At 31.5% G+C, this 21,545-nt stretch overlaps 1 protein-coding gene and 1 long non-coding RNA gene across 2 annotated transcripts in view; one reads left to right on the forward strand and one right to left on the reverse strand.

The window, feature by feature from the left end:
* Positions 1 to 21,545, forward strand: part of LOC105082918 (uncharacterized) — a 456,837-nt gene that overhangs the window by 14,434 nt on the left and 420,858 nt on the right. The gene's annotated exons all lie outside the window — the stretch shown is intronic.
* The window catches only part of CASD1 (CAS1 domain containing 1), a 43,230-nt gene continuing 25,498 nt past the window's right edge, over positions 3,814 to 21,545 (reverse strand). Inside the window, exons 10-18 of the mRNA XM_074367479.1 lie at positions 21,146 to 21,235; positions 15,777 to 15,896; positions 14,636 to 14,792; positions 13,183 to 13,262; positions 10,854 to 10,955; positions 9,340 to 9,480; positions 8,719 to 8,796; positions 6,719 to 6,811; positions 3,814 to 5,311 (exon numbers count right to left, since the gene is read on the reverse strand). Coding sequence (XP_074223580.1) covers positions 5,045 to 5,311; positions 6,719 to 6,811; positions 8,719 to 8,796; positions 9,340 to 9,480; positions 10,854 to 10,955; positions 13,183 to 13,262; positions 14,636 to 14,792; positions 15,777 to 15,896; positions 21,146 to 21,235 — 1,128 coding nt within the window. The 3' untranslated portion in view covers positions 3,814 to 5,044. The remainder of the gene's footprint in view (positions 5,312 to 6,718; positions 6,812 to 8,718; positions 8,797 to 9,339; positions 9,481 to 10,853; positions 10,956 to 13,182; positions 13,263 to 14,635; positions 14,793 to 15,776; positions 15,897 to 21,145; positions 21,236 to 21,545) is intronic.

The raw sequence follows: 21,545 nt of genomic DNA on the forward strand, positions 1-21,545 counted from the left end.
ACTTTGTGTATAGCATGTTACTATAGTATCCATCTTGGCTATGGAGTTGCAATTTTACTGAAGGAACGGAAGAAATGAGACCAGGTAATTCATACTAGAATAGTTTAAAAGAAGATAAAGTATTGGTTTCACAGAGAAGGTGGAGTTTAAATTTTACATTGAAAGATAAGTTAGATTAGTTGGATGAAATGAATGGAAACGAAGGAGTAGTAAGCATGAAGATTTTTGCCCTACACATGACAGATACTTTAGGCAACCACAAATTCCCTTTTAAAATATTGATCTATCCCATTTTTATACTTTGAAGTGGTATTTTTAAAATAAGTTTTCAATTATTTCTAATAATTGGATATTTACAGCTCATAATATATTCAACTCTACTCTTGGAAAATAGTCTCTTGTGCAACTTTATGGATCCAACTTTTAAGGAATTTTTAGAGTATTTCTAATTCATATCATATAAGACACTACAAGGGATTTCATTAAAGAAAGACAGATACAAATTTACTGAAGTATGGTTAATTTATACTGTTGTATTAAATTCTGGAGTACAGCATACTGCCCAGTTGTACATATATATATTCCTTTTCACGTTTTTAATTATAGGCTATTACAAGGTATTGGAAATACTTCCCTGTGCTACACAGTTGTACCTTGTTTACCTAAATATGAATTTAAAGGTACTATTCAAACATGAGTATCTTAAATTTTCACCAATCCTCAATCATCCTGAATATAAGCAAACTTAATATTTAGAATTTTCAGAATAGCTGTCAAGATCAGTTCTGCAGATAACTACCCAAGTTTTCTTTCAATAAGGTAAGCTGTTAGGTTGAACTTCATGAAACTGTCATTTTTATAGGTCAAAAATTGTAACACTTTAGCACTTTATTCCTTTTAACATAAAAATTCCAACTTGGCTCTCCAAAAGTTTGCTAGATAGTCCTTCTCCCTTTAAATTTGAACTTTTACCAATCTAAAAGGGCACATTCTTTGACAAGTTGTCTTCTATTGAGTCTGTTTTATGAAGGTTCTGTCCTAGGTCCTATGGTTTATTTAGCCTTAATGGTTTAGGATCTAACTAAAAAATTAAGCATATCTGTGTTTGATTGTATTTCTCATTAAAGTTAATTTTACCAAGCTTAAAAAGCTTACTGTGCTAACATTTAAAATAATAAGGCATTTGTAGAAAATAGTCACTCATTAAAATTTTAATGGGTCAACTTATCTTAAAATGGAATGGTAGGGTATAAATGTTTATTTAATACCAGCACCTAAAGCAAATAATAGGATCTAGTTCATACATACCATGAATGCTTTTAGGTGAAGGCAAGGCTCTGAATTTTTTTTTTTAATTGAAGCATAGCTGATTTACAATGTTATGTTAGTTTCTGGTATATAGCACAGTGATTCATTTATACATATATGTATATTCTTTTTCATTGTAGGTTATTATAAGATATTGAATATAGTTACCTGTGCTATACAGTAGAAACTTGTTTATCTATTTTTATATACAGTAGTTAATATATGCAAATCCTGAAGTCCTAATTTATCCCTCCCTAACTATTTCCCCTTTGGTAACCATAAATTTGAATCCTATGTTTGAGTCTGTTTTGTAAATAAGATTTTGTAAATGTGTGTCATTTTTTTAGATTCCACATATAAGTGATACTATATGATATTTGTCTTACTCTTTCTGGCTTACTTCACTTAGTATGGCAATCTCCAGGTCCATCCATGTTGCTGCAAATGGCATTATTTTATTCTTTCTTATGGCTGAATAGTATTCCATTGTATAAATAAACCACAGCTTCTTTATCCAGTCCATCTGTAGATGAGCATTTAGATAGCTTCCACTTCTTGGCTATTGTAAATAGTGCTGCTATGAACATTGGGGTGTATGGATCTTTTCGAGTTAGAGTTTTTTTCCAGATATATGCCCAGAAGTAGGATTGCTGGATCATATGGTTAAGTCTATGTTTATTTTTTTTTAAGGAATCTCTATACTGTTTTCCGTAGTGACTGCACTAAAGTACATTTCCACCAACAGTATAGGAGGATTCCCTTTTCTCCACAGCCTCTCCAGCATGTATCATTTGTAGACTTTTTAATGATGGCCATTCTGACTGGTGTGAAGTGATACCTCATTCTAGTTTTGATTTGCATTTCTGATAATTAGCAATATTGAGCATCTTTTCATATGCCTATTGGCCATCTGTATACCTTCACTGGAGAAAATCTGTTCAGGTCTCCTGCCCATTTTTTGATTGGGTTGTTTCAGTTTTTTTTGTTTGTTTGTTATTGAGTTGTATGAGCTTTTATATATTTTGGAAGTTAAGCCCTTGTCAGTTGTATCATTTGCAAATTTTTTCTCCTGGTCCATAGTCTGTGTTTTCGTTTTGTTGATGATTTCCTTTGCTGTGCAAAAGCTTGTAATTCATTAGGTCCCATTTCTTTACTTTTGCTTTTATTTCTATTGCCTGAGTAGAATAACCTAGGAAATCATTGCTACAATTTTATGTCAGAGAATGTTCTCTTCTAGGAGATTTACTACTTCCTGCCTTATATTTAAGTTTTTAAGCCATTTTAAGTTTATTTTTGTGTATGGTGTGAGGGAGTGTCCGAACTTCACTGATCTACATGCAGCTGTCCAGCTTTCCCAACACCACTTGCTCAGGAGACTGTCTTTGAATTTTTAATGAATGAAAGAGTGTCTAAATTTTTAATGGTACGTTGGCTACCCATAAAAATGGGAAGGTTTGGCAAAGGAAAGAGGGAAGGATTGGGGTAAATTTGAGTCAAGTAAGTACCTTCTGGGACCAGATAATAGATTTTTCAGTGTGATTTATATTACAGAAAATTTTGAGTTTAGAGAACCTCTGTGGCTTTATCTAAGTTTTAGCATATCTAAATATTCTGTTAAACATCTTTTTCTGAAGAATGTTATAATTGAGTAATGTAAATGGTATGAGTCAATGCAGAAAAACATTAAAACATAACCATACATAGATGCTATCATTGTGGCAACTTCTACCATAATAACTTCTTATCCATAAAGACTCATTAAGAAAATCAAACATAAATATAATATGCATTTGTAATTAAAATACATTCTATTAATTATATTACCATATATAAAATAAAAACAATGGGCCAAGTTGAATGAGAGATATGATAAAGAAACAGGGCTTGCCAGATAAGTTTTAGGCTTAGGAGAGAAAACTTACATTCAGTTGGGTATCACTATCAGGCATAAGTCCTTCTAAAAAACAAATACTGGTCATCTTTCTTTTTCAGTTGTTTCATCAGGAAGAATCTTTCAGGTGATAAAACTTACAAGCTAAATTAAAATGCACTCTACTCACTGGCAAGCCACACCAGCAAGAAAATGTGATCACAGTACTTGGAAGTTTTTGATTTATAACTATACTATTCTCTACTTATAAGCCTGCAGTCTAGGAGGCAGAGCAATGAATCATTACAATTGTCTAGCTGGGAAGTGTCCAAAGATTAAGTAAGGGCAGAAGGAAAGAAGAAGAAAACACACATTTCTGTCCAAGATATATTCCTCAATTAATGGGAAGATCTCACTACCACATAAATCCAGTGCTAAAGAAAGAAATTAAATTTTTGAAATCTTCAAGTAAAATTACTAATAAAACATAATGCTTAAACTCTTGGGTAGAAAAGGCAGATTATCCTCTGAAGCACTGACAGTAGGGGTGGGTCCCTGTGATAAGTAAATTATTCCTTATTTAAGTTTGAAAAAGTAAATTTAAGCTGAGGAAATAGACATTTGAACCAAATGGATCCAGCTTTTAAAAAAACACATAGTTTAATTGATACTTTGCAATACAAAAATAAGCATCCACAGAACGTTTATTTACTGTTTAAATTACTCCATATTTTCATATACCATGAACAAAAAATATTTTACCCCACACACAGTAAGAGCAAACAAGTGCAATGTTTGAAACATTAAAATTCATAATCAAATCTGTACAACAGATAAATAAACTTATACCTCTAATAGCTGGTAACAAATCAAAACAAAACCAAAAACAAATTGCCCAAGGTCACTGGTTTACTTCTACTTATGGTTATACATTTCAAACAACTTGAATCTTTACTATACTGCACAAGTTTAGAGTGATATTTTTAAAAAAATAGGGAGTAATAGGAAATACCAAAATGGTTATAAAGACCTTTCCAAACATTGGAAATAATATATACAAAAATTAATTAGTTGGTGGGAAGCATATTCAGTGGATCCACAGGGTAACTGGTATTACATGGGTATTACACTGGTATAGCTTAAGGAAAGGTAACAGGTCAATGTTTGGATTGGAAAGAAAATTTGGCCTTTTTATAAAAAGAAGTAACAACATCAACGACAAAATCCTGTCATGGAGCGTTAAACAACTGAGACAAAGTGTACAAAGATTTAGGGTTGTATACTTGAAAACCACAGTTAGGAAGAAAAATCATGTCAGAAACATAACATCAGAACATGAACATATATAAATTAAAGACATACTGTTTATCATTCCACATCATTGCACATATAAGAAAACAATACTTCAGTCATTCGAATAAGAAAGTTTTCAATGAAGTAAGAAGTTCCATGATGAATATAGGTGTAGACAATCTTACTACCACAAATTCAGTAAATATCAAAACACTCAGTGGTGTCACTAATCTAATTAAATTATGTTTTTTACTGGAAAGCTAATTATTTCCCTGCCTTCATGTATGTTAACTTAAAGTCATTTATAAATGGAAATATAGATCCAGTAGAAAAGACTTTTCACATGCAATCCTATACAATGCACTCTGCTTCATCAGTTTTTTTCAGTATTTCACACTGGCTATGTACATTTCCAATATATACAACCACACATGTTCAACAGATGTCAGTGAGCTGTCCTCTTGCCACACGTTTTTATTTACATTATACATTTATATCTCCAGATAGATGCTATTCTCCTCTAGGTAGACAATAAGTTAGCCTAAAGAGTTTGTTATTTAGGATTTTAGGAACCTAATGCCTTGATTTATCTTGAATAGATGATAAGATGAGGAGTCCACAAAAGAATGCAGCTATACATGCCAACCTTTTCAACAGAGATGAGTTATCTTTAGGAATAATAATCTGTGCAAGATCATTAGTGATCTGAGAAATTTCGTGTGCCACACAAACAAATATAAAAGTGCTGACAATGATGTTGAGCATAGGGTTTCCGGGTATGAGTACCAAGATACCCCTTGTGTCTGCTGCCAGCCATATGTGATATTGGCAAATAAATAGCTGGAAGGAAAAATATTTCAAGTTAGATATGTTCAGAGGGTCCTTGAATATATCACAGGTTTTCCTAATTTAAACATCTGAATCATAATTATGTTAGAAGGCTTTCCAAAACCAATTATGTTTCACTATTGGCCCTAAAAAGACTACTGCAGTTAACTCTCTAGAACTCCTACTTGCTGAAGCACTGCTTCAAAATCCCCAGGAAATGAACCATAGGAATCTTCTAACTTTAATTTGCTTGATGTAGAAGACAGCTGACAATGATGTACGGACTCTTGTATTCAACTTCAAATACAGAATTATTACGTGTGAGTATATATATGTGTGCTGCATATGTATGTGTGAACATATTTATGTATGTGTATATGTAAGTGGAAAATGGCATAGTGTTTAAGATGTTCTCATGTTTGCTTTGCATTCGAATGTTTCTAAAGCATATTTCAACTTCTATGTGAGTGTACATATTAGGGGATACCACTACTACTTTTGGTTGTGATTACAAATGTGGTTCTTTCATACATTGTTTCAAAGTATTGAAGAGTAGGAAAATACTTAAGCTACTTCAACAAATAGGACTATGAAATTTCTATATATTTAATAGAAATGCCAAATTGTAAATTCATTTGATTAAAGTTACTAAAACCTCTCATGTTCAAAATACCAAGGGGCTTGCAAAATAAACATTATTAAGTCATTCATAATCAATAATTTTAAATTCTATAGGATTTCTTAAGTGAGACTGAAAAAATAATAGGACATTCATTCAAGGACTCAGATTAATCTTCCCTATTTTAAGGACAACTTAATGTTATACTCTAAAATATCTTTTATGATTACAATATGAATTCTATTTTAATTCTATTTCAAATAAAACTCAGAACAGTCAGAATGTATTTCAAAACCTACTTCAGAATGATTTTGTAGATAATTTCATATTAGGTATTACACATAAAATGTAGTAAGCTTTAAAATTTTCCCAAAACTTCCAATCATAAGAGTGAATTTTATTATGATAAGCATCAATGAACTAAATTCCAGTAATATAATATTTAATTATGGATGAACAAATCAAAATCCTCTGATTTCATTTATGTCTATTTACAAATTTCATTTATATCTATTTCACTTTTTTCTCTCCTGATCTCAGCATCTTGGTTACACTTAAAAACTTAATAATATAAAAAAATTTGAAAGTCATCTACGTCTAGTCATTTAAATAAAGCTTTAAAAACATTTTGCAATACTCCTGTTGAAAATTCTGAGTTTCTTCCCTATGATTCCATAAAAAACATAGCTTTAGTTTAAAAAAAAAGTATGTCAGACTTACACACTCATATACACGTTCACATACACACATGCATATAAAATTTGGCTGTGTAAGATAGACCAAAATATTAATGTACCTACCTCTAATGAAATTCTCCCAAACCAAGCAAAAAATGAACTGTAAACTGAACGGGCATATCCAGGGATATTCCTTATTAGGATGAAGGCGAGAATCTAAAGACAAACCATAAAGGAAAATATTAATCATCTGCTTATTATAAGCATTTTACTTTCGAGTGATAATTCTAGTCTTTATATTTTTAAACTTGATACACAGACACAATGTGTTTTTTTTCAAAAGATAAAGTATTATGTTATTTTTGATCTAGAATCTACCCAAACTAGATTTCTCAGCATGTGGTCTGTATACTGCAAACAAATGCAGGTTTTTACATAGCACATGGCTGAACAGTTTTATTTTATGTATATTAGAAAAACTACAGATTCACTTTGAAGCCCTTTGTGTAGAAAGAAATGATATATTCATGTAGCAAAATTAATAAAACCCCATGACAACTTTGCTTCTTCCATAAAGTACCTGCTTTGTTGGGAGCCACCCACCCCCTTCTTTTTGCTTTCTTCAAAACTCCTTCCACTGACAGTTATGTAAATGTGGGGGAAAAAGTAACTAAGGCAAGATGAGTATGTGAATGGTAGTGACTGGGAGAAGAGGGATAAGACTCAGGAATGCGTATGTTAGTGTTCTTCTGGGTGCAGTCACTCTCTCCCTTAGCGCTCCTTATATTGTTCTGCGTTGGTGCACTGTGAGTAGTAACATCCCCCTTCCTTTCAAGTCGTTACAGAAATAACATCATATATAATATGCAAAGTGTTACTAGTAAGCACTACAGTTGTTTACAGAAGTCATAAAAATGCTGTATGAATACAGCGTAATGTTTAAAATGTCATTATCAGTTGTGTTTGGAGAGTCTTATCACATACTTGGTTCTACTGACTATACAGAGGCTTAAGAGGAGTAAAATAGTTTCTTCATTGAAAAGAACTTAAGAAGGTCCTCCAGAAATTCTCCCTGTTCCTACTTGCTGGGCTACTCATTTTTTAGAACTCGGCTTAGATACTACTTTCCGTAAGAACTCTGCTCTGATATCAACATGGGTTAGGAGGAAATCCCATGTGTTTCCAAAGTGCCCTGTATTTGACCATCACCACACTAATCACAATGCCCTACGATTACCCGCAACCAGAGGTATCTCAGCAAAATGTAAACCTGATTTTTGAGTTGGCCCTAGCCTGTGCCCACCTCCCAGTCACCACCACACACTTCTCTAGACCTTGGCTCTCTGAGCTCCTGGCCCAGTGGCCTTCTTTAAGTTCCTTGAATGTGAATAGGCTCCTTTTTACTACAGGGCCTAAGTTCTTGCTGCCTGCTTGCAGCTCTCCATTCTCAGCTTAATTTTTTCAGGGAAATCATTTTGAACCCTGACTATCCTCACCCCATTTCTAACTGGGTTATATTCCCTTATTATCTTCCCTTGTAGCATCACGCACTTCTGTTTATAATTATATGGTGTTTACATGATTACTATCTCTAACAGAAGAATGCAAGCTCTGTGAGGGTAGGAACCATGTCTGATTTAGTCACCACTGAATCCCCCAGCATAATATTTAGGACACAGTGGGTATCAAATATTTGTTAAATGAATTTTAGAATTTGTCAAATGAAGGAATGCTTACTGATTCATATCTCAAACTGTAAGCTCTGTGAGGGCAGACGCTATATGTACTTCTTATATGTAGCATGGTACTTAATACGTAATAGATCATTAATAACTATAATTAAGTAAATAAATGGAGAAATTTGAATAAATAAAAACCAAACAGGAGAGAAAAAAAATTAACATCTTCTAGTGCCCAGTAAGCAACAAATACTGATTGTTTCCATACATTTAATAAAACAACCCTTTAAAAGAGATCTTAATATCTCTGGTACAGTAGAGAAGGGTAGCACTTAGGAAGATTAAGTAATATACCTACATTTTATAGAGTTTGATCTCAAGTCTCTCTGCCTCTAAAGACCATGTTATTATCATGAATTAAGAAAAATTTCTCTAAATAATTACCTGTACCACAGAAACAGATGGATGGAGTTCATTGCACTCTGCTTTATTTTTACAACTGCTAGCCCAAATGGAGTAAGTCTAAAATAAAAAATATATGGAACAGTTCACAAAAGTAGTTATGTCTTAAAGGGGCAGCACTCTCAGAATTTTTTAAATAGATTTTTACTTATATTATTATACTTCATTATGTTATTAAAAGGCTTCAGTAAAAACTGCACAGTTCTGCTCATCACTCATTTGGTGTGTTCAGCTGCCCAAATCTAGAAAGCAGAGAGAGAGGAGCACACATAGGCCTGTGCTTTTCTGGAAATAGTGATCATAAGGCAGGGATGGCTCTTCCCGTCAAACACTTTACATTATATTTTTTCCCCAAACTTAGTACAACTTTTAAAATTCCTATTTCACTGAGATCTCAGTTATTCTTCATATTTAACATATGTATTTTTTCTTTAGCATTTATATTCAATTAGAAAAATAAGGATTAAAAGAATTTCCAAAGTAAAGATTTTATTTATTAAAAATAAACTATTAAAAATAAACAATTAAATCCCTGTCTCTTAAAGTTAATTTTCTACACCATTTAGGATTTTGGAAATTAGAAGAATATACTTTAAAACTTACCAAGAAAGAAACTACTGAAATAAACAACAGAAAATTTGAAACTTTGTTTGAAAAAAGAGGTTCACCCTTTCCTTCAGAAAGTATTTGACGCTTCTGTAAAGCCAGATAAATGAAAGCAAACAACATTCCATGGAAGACTACCTAAAAAATAAGGAGACAAAATCTGTTTTAAATAGCTACTTTTCAGTAAATAGCAAAAATATTTGGTAAACGAGGACAATATGTATAAAAGTATGTTAAAAGCTTATAGGTCCAAAGTTTCTATGAACACCTTAAACTTCAAGAAATCAGTAGTAAAGAAATGAAGTAAAGCTAGTCATTGTTGGAAACTGCAATAGACAAGCAACATCTCCTGCAATGAGATGAGATAAGCTGATTCATTCTGAGCAGTCTCACCAACAAGTGAAGAAATAAAGACAATTAATAATGATAAAAGCTATTCTGAAGACACATGGTAAAATTTAAATGTACTCAACCAAAATAAATCACATTTCGTATCAGTATTTCCAATCAAATAAAGCAAACAACATAACATCACCAAGATTATGCTTTTAAAAAGAAGTAAATGCACATAAGAATGAAAAATATATATATATATATGGCGGACCAGAAAGCACATAAGCTTTCTTTTTTAAGCAAAGACTTAATATGAGCTATCATTTTATAGTAGACTGCTCTAATGAGAAAGTTGATCATTTAAAATTATTTTATGGCAAGGCTTTAGCAAAGCTTTTTATTCATATATATGGTTTTGAAATGCAACGTTCAATTAGAAAAATAAGGCAAAAAAGAATTTTTAAATTAAATATTTTATTTATTAAAAATAACTAGAAACTACATAGTCATTGGAAACCAGGAATGGCACAGAATAGACACTAAGAAAACATTTGCTGAATGAAAAAAGAAAAGACTAAAAGATGGAAGTTAAAGAGTAAAGAGGAGTAATTAGTATTTATTCAGTGTCTATTGTTTTCCAAATGCTGTGCCAGATGTTTTACATTTTCTTGGCCAACTGAATCTTAACCATCCTTCAAGATTAAATTCATGGAATCATCCATGACACTGCTCTCCTTTCTGTGCACACTTCTACTACAAAATCCAGACTACACAGTTTAGCACCTAGTTATAAGTAGTAATCTTGAGTTTTAAACTAGATTTTTAAGGCTTGGAAGCCTGGTGGTATGTCTTCTTTCTCTAATATAACAACACCAACATCTATCTAGAGCATATATTGAGGCTCAATAAAAATTGTGTTTTTGGATATAAGAGATCATCTATAAGTCAAAATTATGACCCAAATAAAGGTCACTTTATAGACAGTATTTCTCCAGAATTTTCCTACATACACATGCATACCCTTTCTGTGCTATAAAAGTGGGGAGGACAGGACTGCTTTGATTTACTACATCAACATGTTTCCTTATTCCAAAACAAATAAAAATAGATTAAAACCTTACAAATAATCTTTAAAAGTATAATCTGAAATAGCAAAAGATCACAAGGTAAATACATACGTAACGGTCTAACCTCCATCTGAACCACCATTCATATACATTCCCTTTCAGTTCAAAACACTTGGACAATGGCCAGAGAGAAAAGATCTTCTCAAATGCACCCTGAGAAGAGTATCCAGAAAATAAATTAAGATGGTACAAGTCAATACTTGCTTTGCAATTCTATTATAAATTGTAGTTTTCTAAAGTTAAGATTATATAAGGGTCATTCACAATTTTAAAATTCTATTTATTTCATTTGAAAATGTAATTTCATTTGAAATTCATTTGAAAATAAATTTATTGTCCTAATAGCTAATAAACAGGACTTAAAACATTTTTGTTAATTCACTTGCATTGCACATGAAAGGCTACTGAGACTGCAAAATTAAAAAAAAAAACACAACAAGCTGGTAATTGGAAAATTATTCCATTTGAAGTTTTTCAACTAGTACACAAAACAGCTAATATTTTCTGATCAAAACACAAAAATACAAAAGACTTCAGCCAATATGGTGTCAATAACCTAAAGGATGATGGTTAAAGTTAAAACATAGTTTTTCCTTCTCTAAATGTCTTTAATAATCTATACTTAGCCATTTGAGTTAAAAGAATCCTCTGAATTAGTCACCTTACTCAATTAACCATACCCAAATGTCATTTCTAGCTTTTGAAACAAAGTTTACATTTTTACCCCAGTCAAGTTAGTGAATGTACTCTCTCATTAATGTGACAGCCTGGAAAATCTGGGAATGAAGGGGCAGAAGTCTTGGGTACATTCCTGCATATTAATGAAGTCTTACAAAAAAGAGAACAAAAACCTCAATTTCCATACTAACGAATGACGACAAACTCTATTAAGGAAACTCCATTATTAGATACAATGCCACAGCATAGAAAACGTAACATCACAATTTTTAAAAAGACTAATAAAAATCAAAGCAAAAATATTAATAGTAGTATATTTTAGGTAATACTGAATCCTTAGGTCAGAACTTTATTATTTTAGTAAAATGTAATATTCTCCATTTAAACACAGAATTTAAAATACTAATAGCTTATTAAAAATAGGTTCTATCAAAGTCTGCCTCCAAAAATTAAGGGTGATTCTTACCAAGAATTGCAATATAAAGTATATACCTATTATATTTCTGTATTTCATTTATCTATGTTAGAGATACATGGCCTTGTAGATCGTATCACATATATATGATGTACTTATAATTTAAAATTTTATTTCTGATTAAAATTTATTTTTTATATGATCAATAAGCAAGTATTTATTGAGTACCCACTTTGTGAAAGATACTGGACTATAGTGGGCAAATGTACTTTCTTGTCCAGTGGTCAACACTGATCCAAAGCTGGGGAAATCTTAATCTCTCTATTGAACTGCTGGTCTGCCTTTCTTTCTCTGCCTCAGATGCACCAGAGTGTTGGGAATTTTCATAAACAACTGTCAAGTAGTTGTGGCAATTACCTGGCTATTTCTTTTTATATTTGCCTATCATTTCATTATTTATTTCCTGCAACAAACCTTGAAAGTCAGGCAGAAATATAAATGCTTTATTTCTAAGTATGAAAATAAGTAGGAAAGCCTACAAAACAAACAAAAAACCAGCTTTATAGGATTACATACACACACAAACACAGCCAGGTACAATACAGACAGTGCTGGAGATGGGAGTATACTACAGAATATGTCACAACTACAGACATTCAAATTAAAATATTTTGTTTTAAATATCATGCTGCCCAAATAATATGTCTGCCTGATAGACTGACCAGCCAGCAACTGTTTGCCATCTTGTTAAAATAACTGAGAAAATCTCAACTATCATTATATGGGGAATAAAAGTTTCGAGATAAGAAAATGACCAAGTTTTATTAAACATACTATATATACAAACCCCTTTGTTCCTAAGTTGGTTTTATTAACTGCCAAAATTTTACTCTATGCAGTTGTGGAAAAAAATCAAGCAACACTTTGATGCAATGAATAATGCACAAACCAAGTTGCAAATTCTGTCAAGAGAATTTTCATCTTCACTTATGGTGTCTTATAAGAGGCATTCAATAAAAGTCTGATTGATCAAAGTCAAGTAAAATGGATTTTGAACAATTGCCAGAGGAAGAGCTTTAAATTGCTCTTAACAACAAAAAACAGTGGTAACAAAAGTAGATAGGTCTCAAAAGAACTACACTGAGTAGTCAACTACAGAGTGACACTTTTATTACAGTCATTAAAAAATGAAGCTGAAAAAAAGCCCTCACTCTTCTCTCATACTTTAAGAGATTTGAACTTTAGAATAAAATAGAACAAAATATAAACCAAAAAGACTGTACAAACCTGTGAATATGCCAAAAAACATATACATAATAGCAGGAAGGCTAGTTTCAACAGTAAGCCAAAATGCCAGAAACAATTCCCTAAGAGAGAAAAAATAATTTACTAAGAAATGTAAATTTACAATAGAAAACATTAAATCTATTTAACATCTTAATACTGTACATAGTTCTTAAAATAATTTAAGGCTGCCTACAGGATACAAAAAATATATCTAAGCAGTATAAATTACAAGTAGGACACAAAGGAAGAGAAGGTAGAGGATCCTTACTAGGAATGAGGCTACAACATACACCTGATACCCTAAATACCTGCTGTTTATCTGCTGTACATATATTTGAAAATACTTCCTGGAGTCAATTATATCTATTCATTGAAAGTTACAACAAGATTTGGAACAATATGTTCAATGTAATTCTAACACTCATGTTGAATATGATAATATTAGGTAAACTTAGGTAATACTGCTTAAATATTAACATTCTAAGGCGGGAGCTTAAGAATTCCCAAATGACTAGAATTTAACCACAGAATGAATTTTAACATATGCATGTTTTAAGTTTTGTGCTCACATTTTTTATATATTATCATTGTATTAATATGCTAGGTTTGTGTTGAGGAATTAAACTATAGAGGGTGTCCAAAGACACTAATGGACTTTACTGAAAGCTGGAACTTAACTCTTCCCAGAAAAATTATTTGATACTATAATGGAAGGCAACAGAAAATATTTTTTGATACACAATATTTGGTTGAGTTAAGTTAAATACATTATTAAAAACAAAAAAATTTACTGTTCCCAAAAAGGGGAAGTTTTAATTTTAATGACATGACTTTGAGGGGAAGAAGCATTAAGATAAATAACTGTGACTTCACGTTGAACATTATTGGTACCTGGCTATGTGAAATTTGAAGATGATACCTTTTGGGCACTTAGTTTCCTTCTATGTGAAACAGGTTGATAAAAACTGCTTAAAGAGTTGACTAGAAGATAAATTATACTAGTTATTTTTGAACTTGTTTGGCATAAAAAGCCTTTGTGCAAATGAATGTTTACTCAAAATCTCAGTATGTGTAAGAAATCAAATAAAGCAGAGCTGCCAAGGCTGAAGCAGGATGTATGGCCCTGAGCTGTGTTTGGCTTTCCTCTCTTCTGCATCCATACAAAGACAGTTGGAAAACCGTTGTGTTACTATTATCTAAGGTGGCTTTGAAAAATGAAATTTAAAAGAGAGAAAGCACACACAGTATAAATGCAAACTATTATTAACTGTTACACTAACTGAACTACTTAAATTATTTTTCTAAAATTTTACAGTTAAGAACAAAATTTCAAAATATCAATGCTATACATAATTTAAACTGTCAACATGCCTCAATAAAAAGAATAGCCTTTAGCAACTAAAAAGAAATTTAATACACTGAAAGAATAACATTAGTAAGAGAGCATATTTACCATTTGCTTTTTTTTGGATTATTTGTGGCCATAGTGCTAAAGTAACATATATGACCATGAACCACACAGTGACCAAGGGGACAAAATAGTAGAATTGATAAGGCCGATCCATTACTATACACAACACCACTACCAGGAAATTGAGACGAAATAAGACCTAATAAAAAGGAGAAAAAAATGGTTTTTATTCCAGGTAGAGAAAAGCAGACAGATTCTCTCTGACAGAGTATAAATGTTTACTTAAGACTAGACTAAGAACTGTACAAGTATATTCAACTAATACCTGAAATTACATTTGTCCTACAATCACTGTAAAGAGTTGAATATAAAATATTTATGCATCATTATATTAACTGAACTTCAGCAAAACATCAGCCTGAGCTGTCCCTGGCTACAACTGCCGTCTTATTAAATGCAGGGAGAGAATCACAAACCTCCTTCCTAGGGCTACAGTTTATAAATAGAGATTAGATTAGCTCAACAAAAGAGTGTCCATTTCATCTGTTTGATGCTGATTTACCCCATTTGGTATTCAACTGAGAGTTGTAAAAGATACAAAATGATATAACTCGAATTAAAAAGTGTCTTAAAAAAGTATCTTTGGGTCTTTGTAACAGTCATCTTAAACAGTATGTCATTCAAAGAACAGAAAATTTGAGCAGATTAATATTAGAGCTATGTGACCTTAGGCAAATTATTTACCTCTCTGAGCCTCAGTGTCCTTATCTGTCAACTTAAAGATCAGAACTCAGGGTTGTAATGAGGGGTAAATAAAATAATGTTTACAAACTGCTTAGCACAAGGTAGAAACTTAGTATTAATCCTCTTCTTGGAGAAAGAAAACATAGCATATTCTAACAATCCCAGGTAACTATGTATTTCTCCAAAACTAACGTGCACCAGCAATGTTCTCCCCTGTGTACCAGTGCTTTTATTATACGTTCATCTAAATTATGTTTTCTCTTCCCTCAGTAATAAATTACTTATCTTGAATTATAATCAAAGAACAGAAATAACACAACTTGTGCTGTTTCATAAATTCAAATTATTCATGGCCTTAAAATGGCCATATTTATATTTTCTCAACAGTTAGGCACAAAAGCATGTTGAAGTGAAAGAAAAAAAAATAATGCATTCCTACCTGACATACTCTATGGATTCCAAAGTCTCCTTTGATCCAGAAGTATGAGAAATGCCCATATCCTGTCTGAAATAGATATGCAGCAACCAGAACCCGAATGTGCATGTACACAGGCAAAAACTGTTGACAAAAATACACAGGTAACACGTATGCTGGCACTAACTATCCCTAAATTATCACAACCAGTACATTTAACCAAGATAATGAAGCATCATTAACATTAAGCACTAGCTCAATGAAAATATTTATTCTCAAAAATTAGGCATTATAGCAGGGGTTAAAAAAACAGACTTTGGAATCAGAACTAGATTCAGATTCTGGTTCTGCCTCTTACTAGCTATTTTAAGTTTGAGTTTTCTAAACTGCAGAATGAGACTATCACCTCCTTTCTAAAGGGTCTTGTGAGGAATGAATGAGATAATAAATGTGAAGTACTTTGTACATTTCCTTCAATTAGAATATATAATATCCATAGTTATTAATCACCTATATATGCTGAATACATGGTCACTCTGGATTTCACATTTTCTCAATGAGGAGATAAAAAACAAAACAAAATCTCATAGTTTTGACCCCCTTAAATATACAGAATTTAGACTTGCAAATAAAATTGTCACTGACTACTTACAAAACTTAACTATTTAGCAAACATACACATTTAAAAAACATATTCAAACACAATTCAGAAATAGTATTTCCCTCCCACTATTACTTAATAAAACAATTTTATTTTACACTCCTACATCAATGTTTCATCATGACCAAACCCTTAAAGTCACTTACCATGGTTTTTCAGAGCATCACATCTTCACTTCTGTCTAAGTTGAATGAAATTTATTTCTAATCTATATTTTATGGGAGTCACTGGAAATATTATTTCACTTACAAGTCCTCCTTCTCATAACCTCAGAACACTGTCATTGCACCTCTCCACCACCCACTTGTCCTTTACGTGTATATTCATGATTTCCACAACATAGCTAGTACTCTTGTTTTTTTAAAATGATCTTTAAAAGGCTTTAAAATATTCAGTGGTATCCAACCTTTGTAATAATTATAAGGCCATTCTTTCAGGAATAATTACTAAGTTGAAGTAAAAAATTTTTGGCTTTTTCTTTACAGACTCATTTGATCATTTCTGTAATTACCCAGTGTTAACATTGCTTATGGCCACTTGAGGTTAATGTGCCTTCCCCAAGTTATAGTTTGTAGGATAAAATAAAATAATTGAACAGACACCTTAAACAGATTTTACAAGGCCTTGAATATGTGCATCTTTTGTATGTATCCTTGAATGCATTCTTGAACACATCTTTTTCTTTTCTGAGGGATAACATTTTTTCTGGAAGGAAAAAAACCCTGGATTGTAATAGGTCATATATTCAACATAGCTTCCACTCTAGCCAAACTGTTAGATTCTCTGTCTCCTAAACTGGTCCTTCACTTCTCCTTTATTTATCAGTTCATTCCACCCTGAAATGTTCCTCTCCTAACTGCATTTTCCTTATTCAAATCCTTTTCTTCCTTAGAGCCCTGTTCAAAATTTCCAATTTTTCACTCTCAGATGAAAGTCATTTCTCCTTCCTTGGAGTTCCTATAGCACCAACAATCTATATATAAGAGTTTTTATTTATTAGTTTTCATCACTAGTTCTTTTTAAATGTCATCTCATCATTAAATCAGAAATTTTCAATGAAGGTGTGACATATTAGAATCACAGGGATGAAGGTGGGAATGTAGTTTTGAAATAACCTCAACATTGATCTAAACCTGTATCTTTACCTTGTTCTTGAATGCACTCTAAAATATTTCCTTCAAATATTTAGCCACTTTTTAATAGCAGAAAAAATACAGATTCCCAAGGCAATTCATTCCATTTGCAGATGGTTATTAACTGCTACAGAGTTCCTTTTCATTAAAAGTTGAGATTAAACTCTATGTAAAAGCTACCAACTTAAGCTCTCTAGGACAGTGCTGTGCAATAAAAATAAAATGCAAGCCACATGGTAAATTTTTAAAGTGGCTACTAGACACTTCAAAAGTTAAAAGAAATAAATGAAACTAACTAATAAATATATTTTATTTAACTCGATATATCTGAAATAATATCATTCCAACATTTACTGAGGTACTTTATATTCTTTCTATACTAAGTTTTTTTTTAACTGTATGCATTTATCACAATTAATAATACTTAATTTGGTATGTATTTAACATTTACAGCACATCTCAGTTCCAACTAGCTGCATGACAACTGACTAGCTACACAGTTGCTCTTGGCTACCAAAATGTAGAGTGTAGCTCTAGAGCCATATGCACAGGCTTATCTCTCTTACATCTGATAGTTACATGGGTATTGAAAACAGATGCCAAACTAAGGCTAACTATTCCCAATTACTTTAACCACTCTTCATAAAACATGCTTTTAAGTCCCTTCAAGACTGAGTCTGGGTCTACGAGGTTGAGACCTGGTTATTATATTTAAAAAGTAAATAAAATTCATTTAAACTGAGTTAAACACTATCACAACAATTTGCCAAGTTCCTACCAATGTTGGATTATTACAAATACCATGTAATATTTCTCTCAACTTTTTATTTTGAGATATTTTAAACCATCCAGAAAAGTTACAAGAATAGTACAACAAACACCTATATTCCATGCTGAACCATTTTAAAGTATGTTGCAAACCACATGACTTCATCCCTAAATATTTTAGCAAGTATCACCTAAGAAGAAAGATTATTTCTTACATGAGCATATTATCATTATAATATTCAAGAAATTTAATGACTATAATAGCATCTACTGTACAATCCATATTCAAATTTCCCTCATTTTCCCTATAATATCCTTTATGATTAAAAAGAAATATTTTTTTTGAGTTAAGAACCTTAAATCAAGAATCACACATTGCATTTAGTTTTCATTTCTCTTTAGTCTCCTTTAATTCAAATTATTTTCCTTTTCGTCTTTCAAGAGTCAAGTATTACTTACAAGAAAATTTTAGTATTAAAAATATATTTAGAATACAACTTCATTAGAATTAATAGCTAGGCTGACTTCCGTTTCTGCTTTTTCTAGTCCCATAAATTTACCCTTAAGACTTTTTATTCAGGTCCATTTAGGAAGATTATTTATAAACTCTTGAAGGAGAAAAAGCCCCAGAGTAACATAAAATCATTTACTATATTTACCTAACTTGCTATACTCTCCACATTAAATTCATAGTATTTTATCCATATCTGATATGTTTTAAAAGAATGTTTATACCAACAACTACAATCTGCCAGACCATCTGGATTATTTTAATAATTCTCTGTAATTTTTGACAGAGTTTCTATTTTAGTATAAAAACATGGCACAACTCAAGTTTGACATATTTTACTAAAAATAAAAAATATTAAGATTAATAATTAATCATGACTGTTAAAAAGAGTTTTTAATGGAATCAAATATCCAAGAATCAAGTCCCAAAATATGTTAGAATTCATGCTAATAATGCTTTGCCAATGTAGATATAGGTAATTTTTAGCCACAAAATTCTATATAAAAGAACAGGGATATGCTAATTAATCATAATAAATGATCTGTTAAAGACAAGTGTGTCCTTCCAGAACAGGGATTTTTCAAAATTGTAATTTAGATGTATTAGGATGTAGTCTAAGATGTATTAGAATGCTAGCTTGGCAAATGATTATAATAGAATGCCAAATTGCTTTCATCCTTTTATGATCCAAATCCTTTCTAGAATCACTGAATTGAGAAACCGAATCTGCCATTAATTCTGATTTCTTTTTTTTTAACAGTATTATCACCCTTTCATATGTCAGCAATTAATTATGTCTCTAAGTGGCATTTTCTTAAAACATAACCCCCCCCCCAAATTAATCTAATCTTTCTTTGTAAGTCAGATATTCCTAGGATTCAATATTCATCTCTACTTACTATTTAGAGAACCTGCCAAATTTATCCTACAAATTCTGAACTGGACTTATAAACTAATTCTTACTGTCTTCACCTCTCTTCGCTTTGAATTTCTTTTTTGTCTTGACTCTTCCATAATTGCTTGAATTCTCCGGGTCCCCTACAGCTGCAGTGTCACAGGAATTTCACTGCTGTCACAAATACACATATCATAACCATACAATTACAGTTAAAATTATACTTTGTTCTTCTGCCCTCTGCCTTTCAAACAAACCATACATAAAATCAGGAATTTCTGAAAATAATAAAGAAACTTAATGAAGAATAACATTAGTATTTTCCAATTGTTAGAGATACCTGAAAAACCCCAGTATTATTTACCTTCTTAACTGCTGCTATGGAAATTTCAAAATACTCTTTTCTGGGAAACACTCCCCCTCTTATCTCAACTTAACATTGATTCAATGTTAAATTGAATCACTGATTCTATGTTAAATTACTGTTTACAGACATGTGCTTTATATAAGCAAATAAAGCAATAAAAAACTTTTTAGTAGTTCCCAAATTATGAAAGAATTTGTTAAATTTTTAAAACATATTTTATAGAAATCAGTTTGTACCTTCACTATAAAAACTTCCATGAAAGGTAGTTATTAGATACCTATGTTCACTCTTAAAAGCTTATTTTAACTGTGTGTAGCTGTAATGTTACAATTCTGAATACTTTCTTTTACCCCTACCAAATCCAAAGTGTCCCCATATCATGAGAATCCTAAGTCTTTTAAGACACCTAAGGAGAAGGAAAAGATGATTTTGTCAGTATGTAGAAGACACTAGGTGAGCAAAGGAAGGGTCATCTATCTAATGGAGGAGGTACTACTTAGGAAGCATGGCATGTTTTACATGGTCAACAAGGAGAACCCATCAGTATCTGAGTACTCTGAATACTGAGGTGAGAGAGTCCAAAGTCTTTTAAACTTTAAAAGTATAAAAATAGTTGGTCAAACTTCCTAAAATACAGTGAAGGGTAGAATATAAAATATAATCCTCTAATTTGATTTCTTTTGACAGTAATTTGCCTATTCTAAATCCTTTGCAATTCAGTATCATCTATAAAGTTTCTTGATAACTTTAAAATTAGTTGTTCAACAGGAGGACATGAAACAATACCCTTAGATTTTAGCTATTCCTAACTACATTAAAATTAAGGCCAAGTAAATACAAATAAATTACTGCCTTATCTTTTTGAACAGTAATTTTGCTTTTAAGACTGTATATTCTCAAAGAGTCAGGTGGTGGGAGAATAAAGGGAAGACAAAAAGATTGGGTGGGGCTCTATAAATGGCAGAGAATATAAAACACAAAACAGGTGGTGGTGCCTTAAAGAAACATTAAAGTGACATTATTTCCTGTATTTTCTGAACTTAAATTCAAATACTCACTGTACTTGCTCCAGAGATATGATAAATCAAAATCACAAGTTGCATCCAGCCTTTCCATTCATCTGTTTGTTCTCTATTTAATACTTTAGTCTGTGTAAAGAACCAAAATGTTTTAACATTCATCATGAAGCTATTATTTGGACCGTATATATGAAGTATGTTAAAGTTTTTTTTTTATAGGATATAAAGCTAATACTTCTTTCAAAAGAACCCTGGGGCAAAAACAGTTAAAGACTGTCATATTATTTCTTGATAAAAGATGTAATAAAACTACTTAAAGTATAATATGAATTTTAAAACTAATATAAACAAAAGATTGTAAATATTTAAGTTGATACTTATGGTTTTACATTGTTTCCTTTTAAACTATAATAGACGTATTTGTAAATCTAAAAAAATG

Source organism: Camelus bactrianus, chromosome 7, assembly GCF_048773025.1.
Source record: "Camelus bactrianus isolate YW-2024 breed Bactrian camel chromosome 7, ASM4877302v1, whole genome shotgun sequence".
Lineage (NCBI taxonomy): Eukaryota > Metazoa > Chordata > Mammalia > Artiodactyla > Camelidae > Camelus > Camelus bactrianus.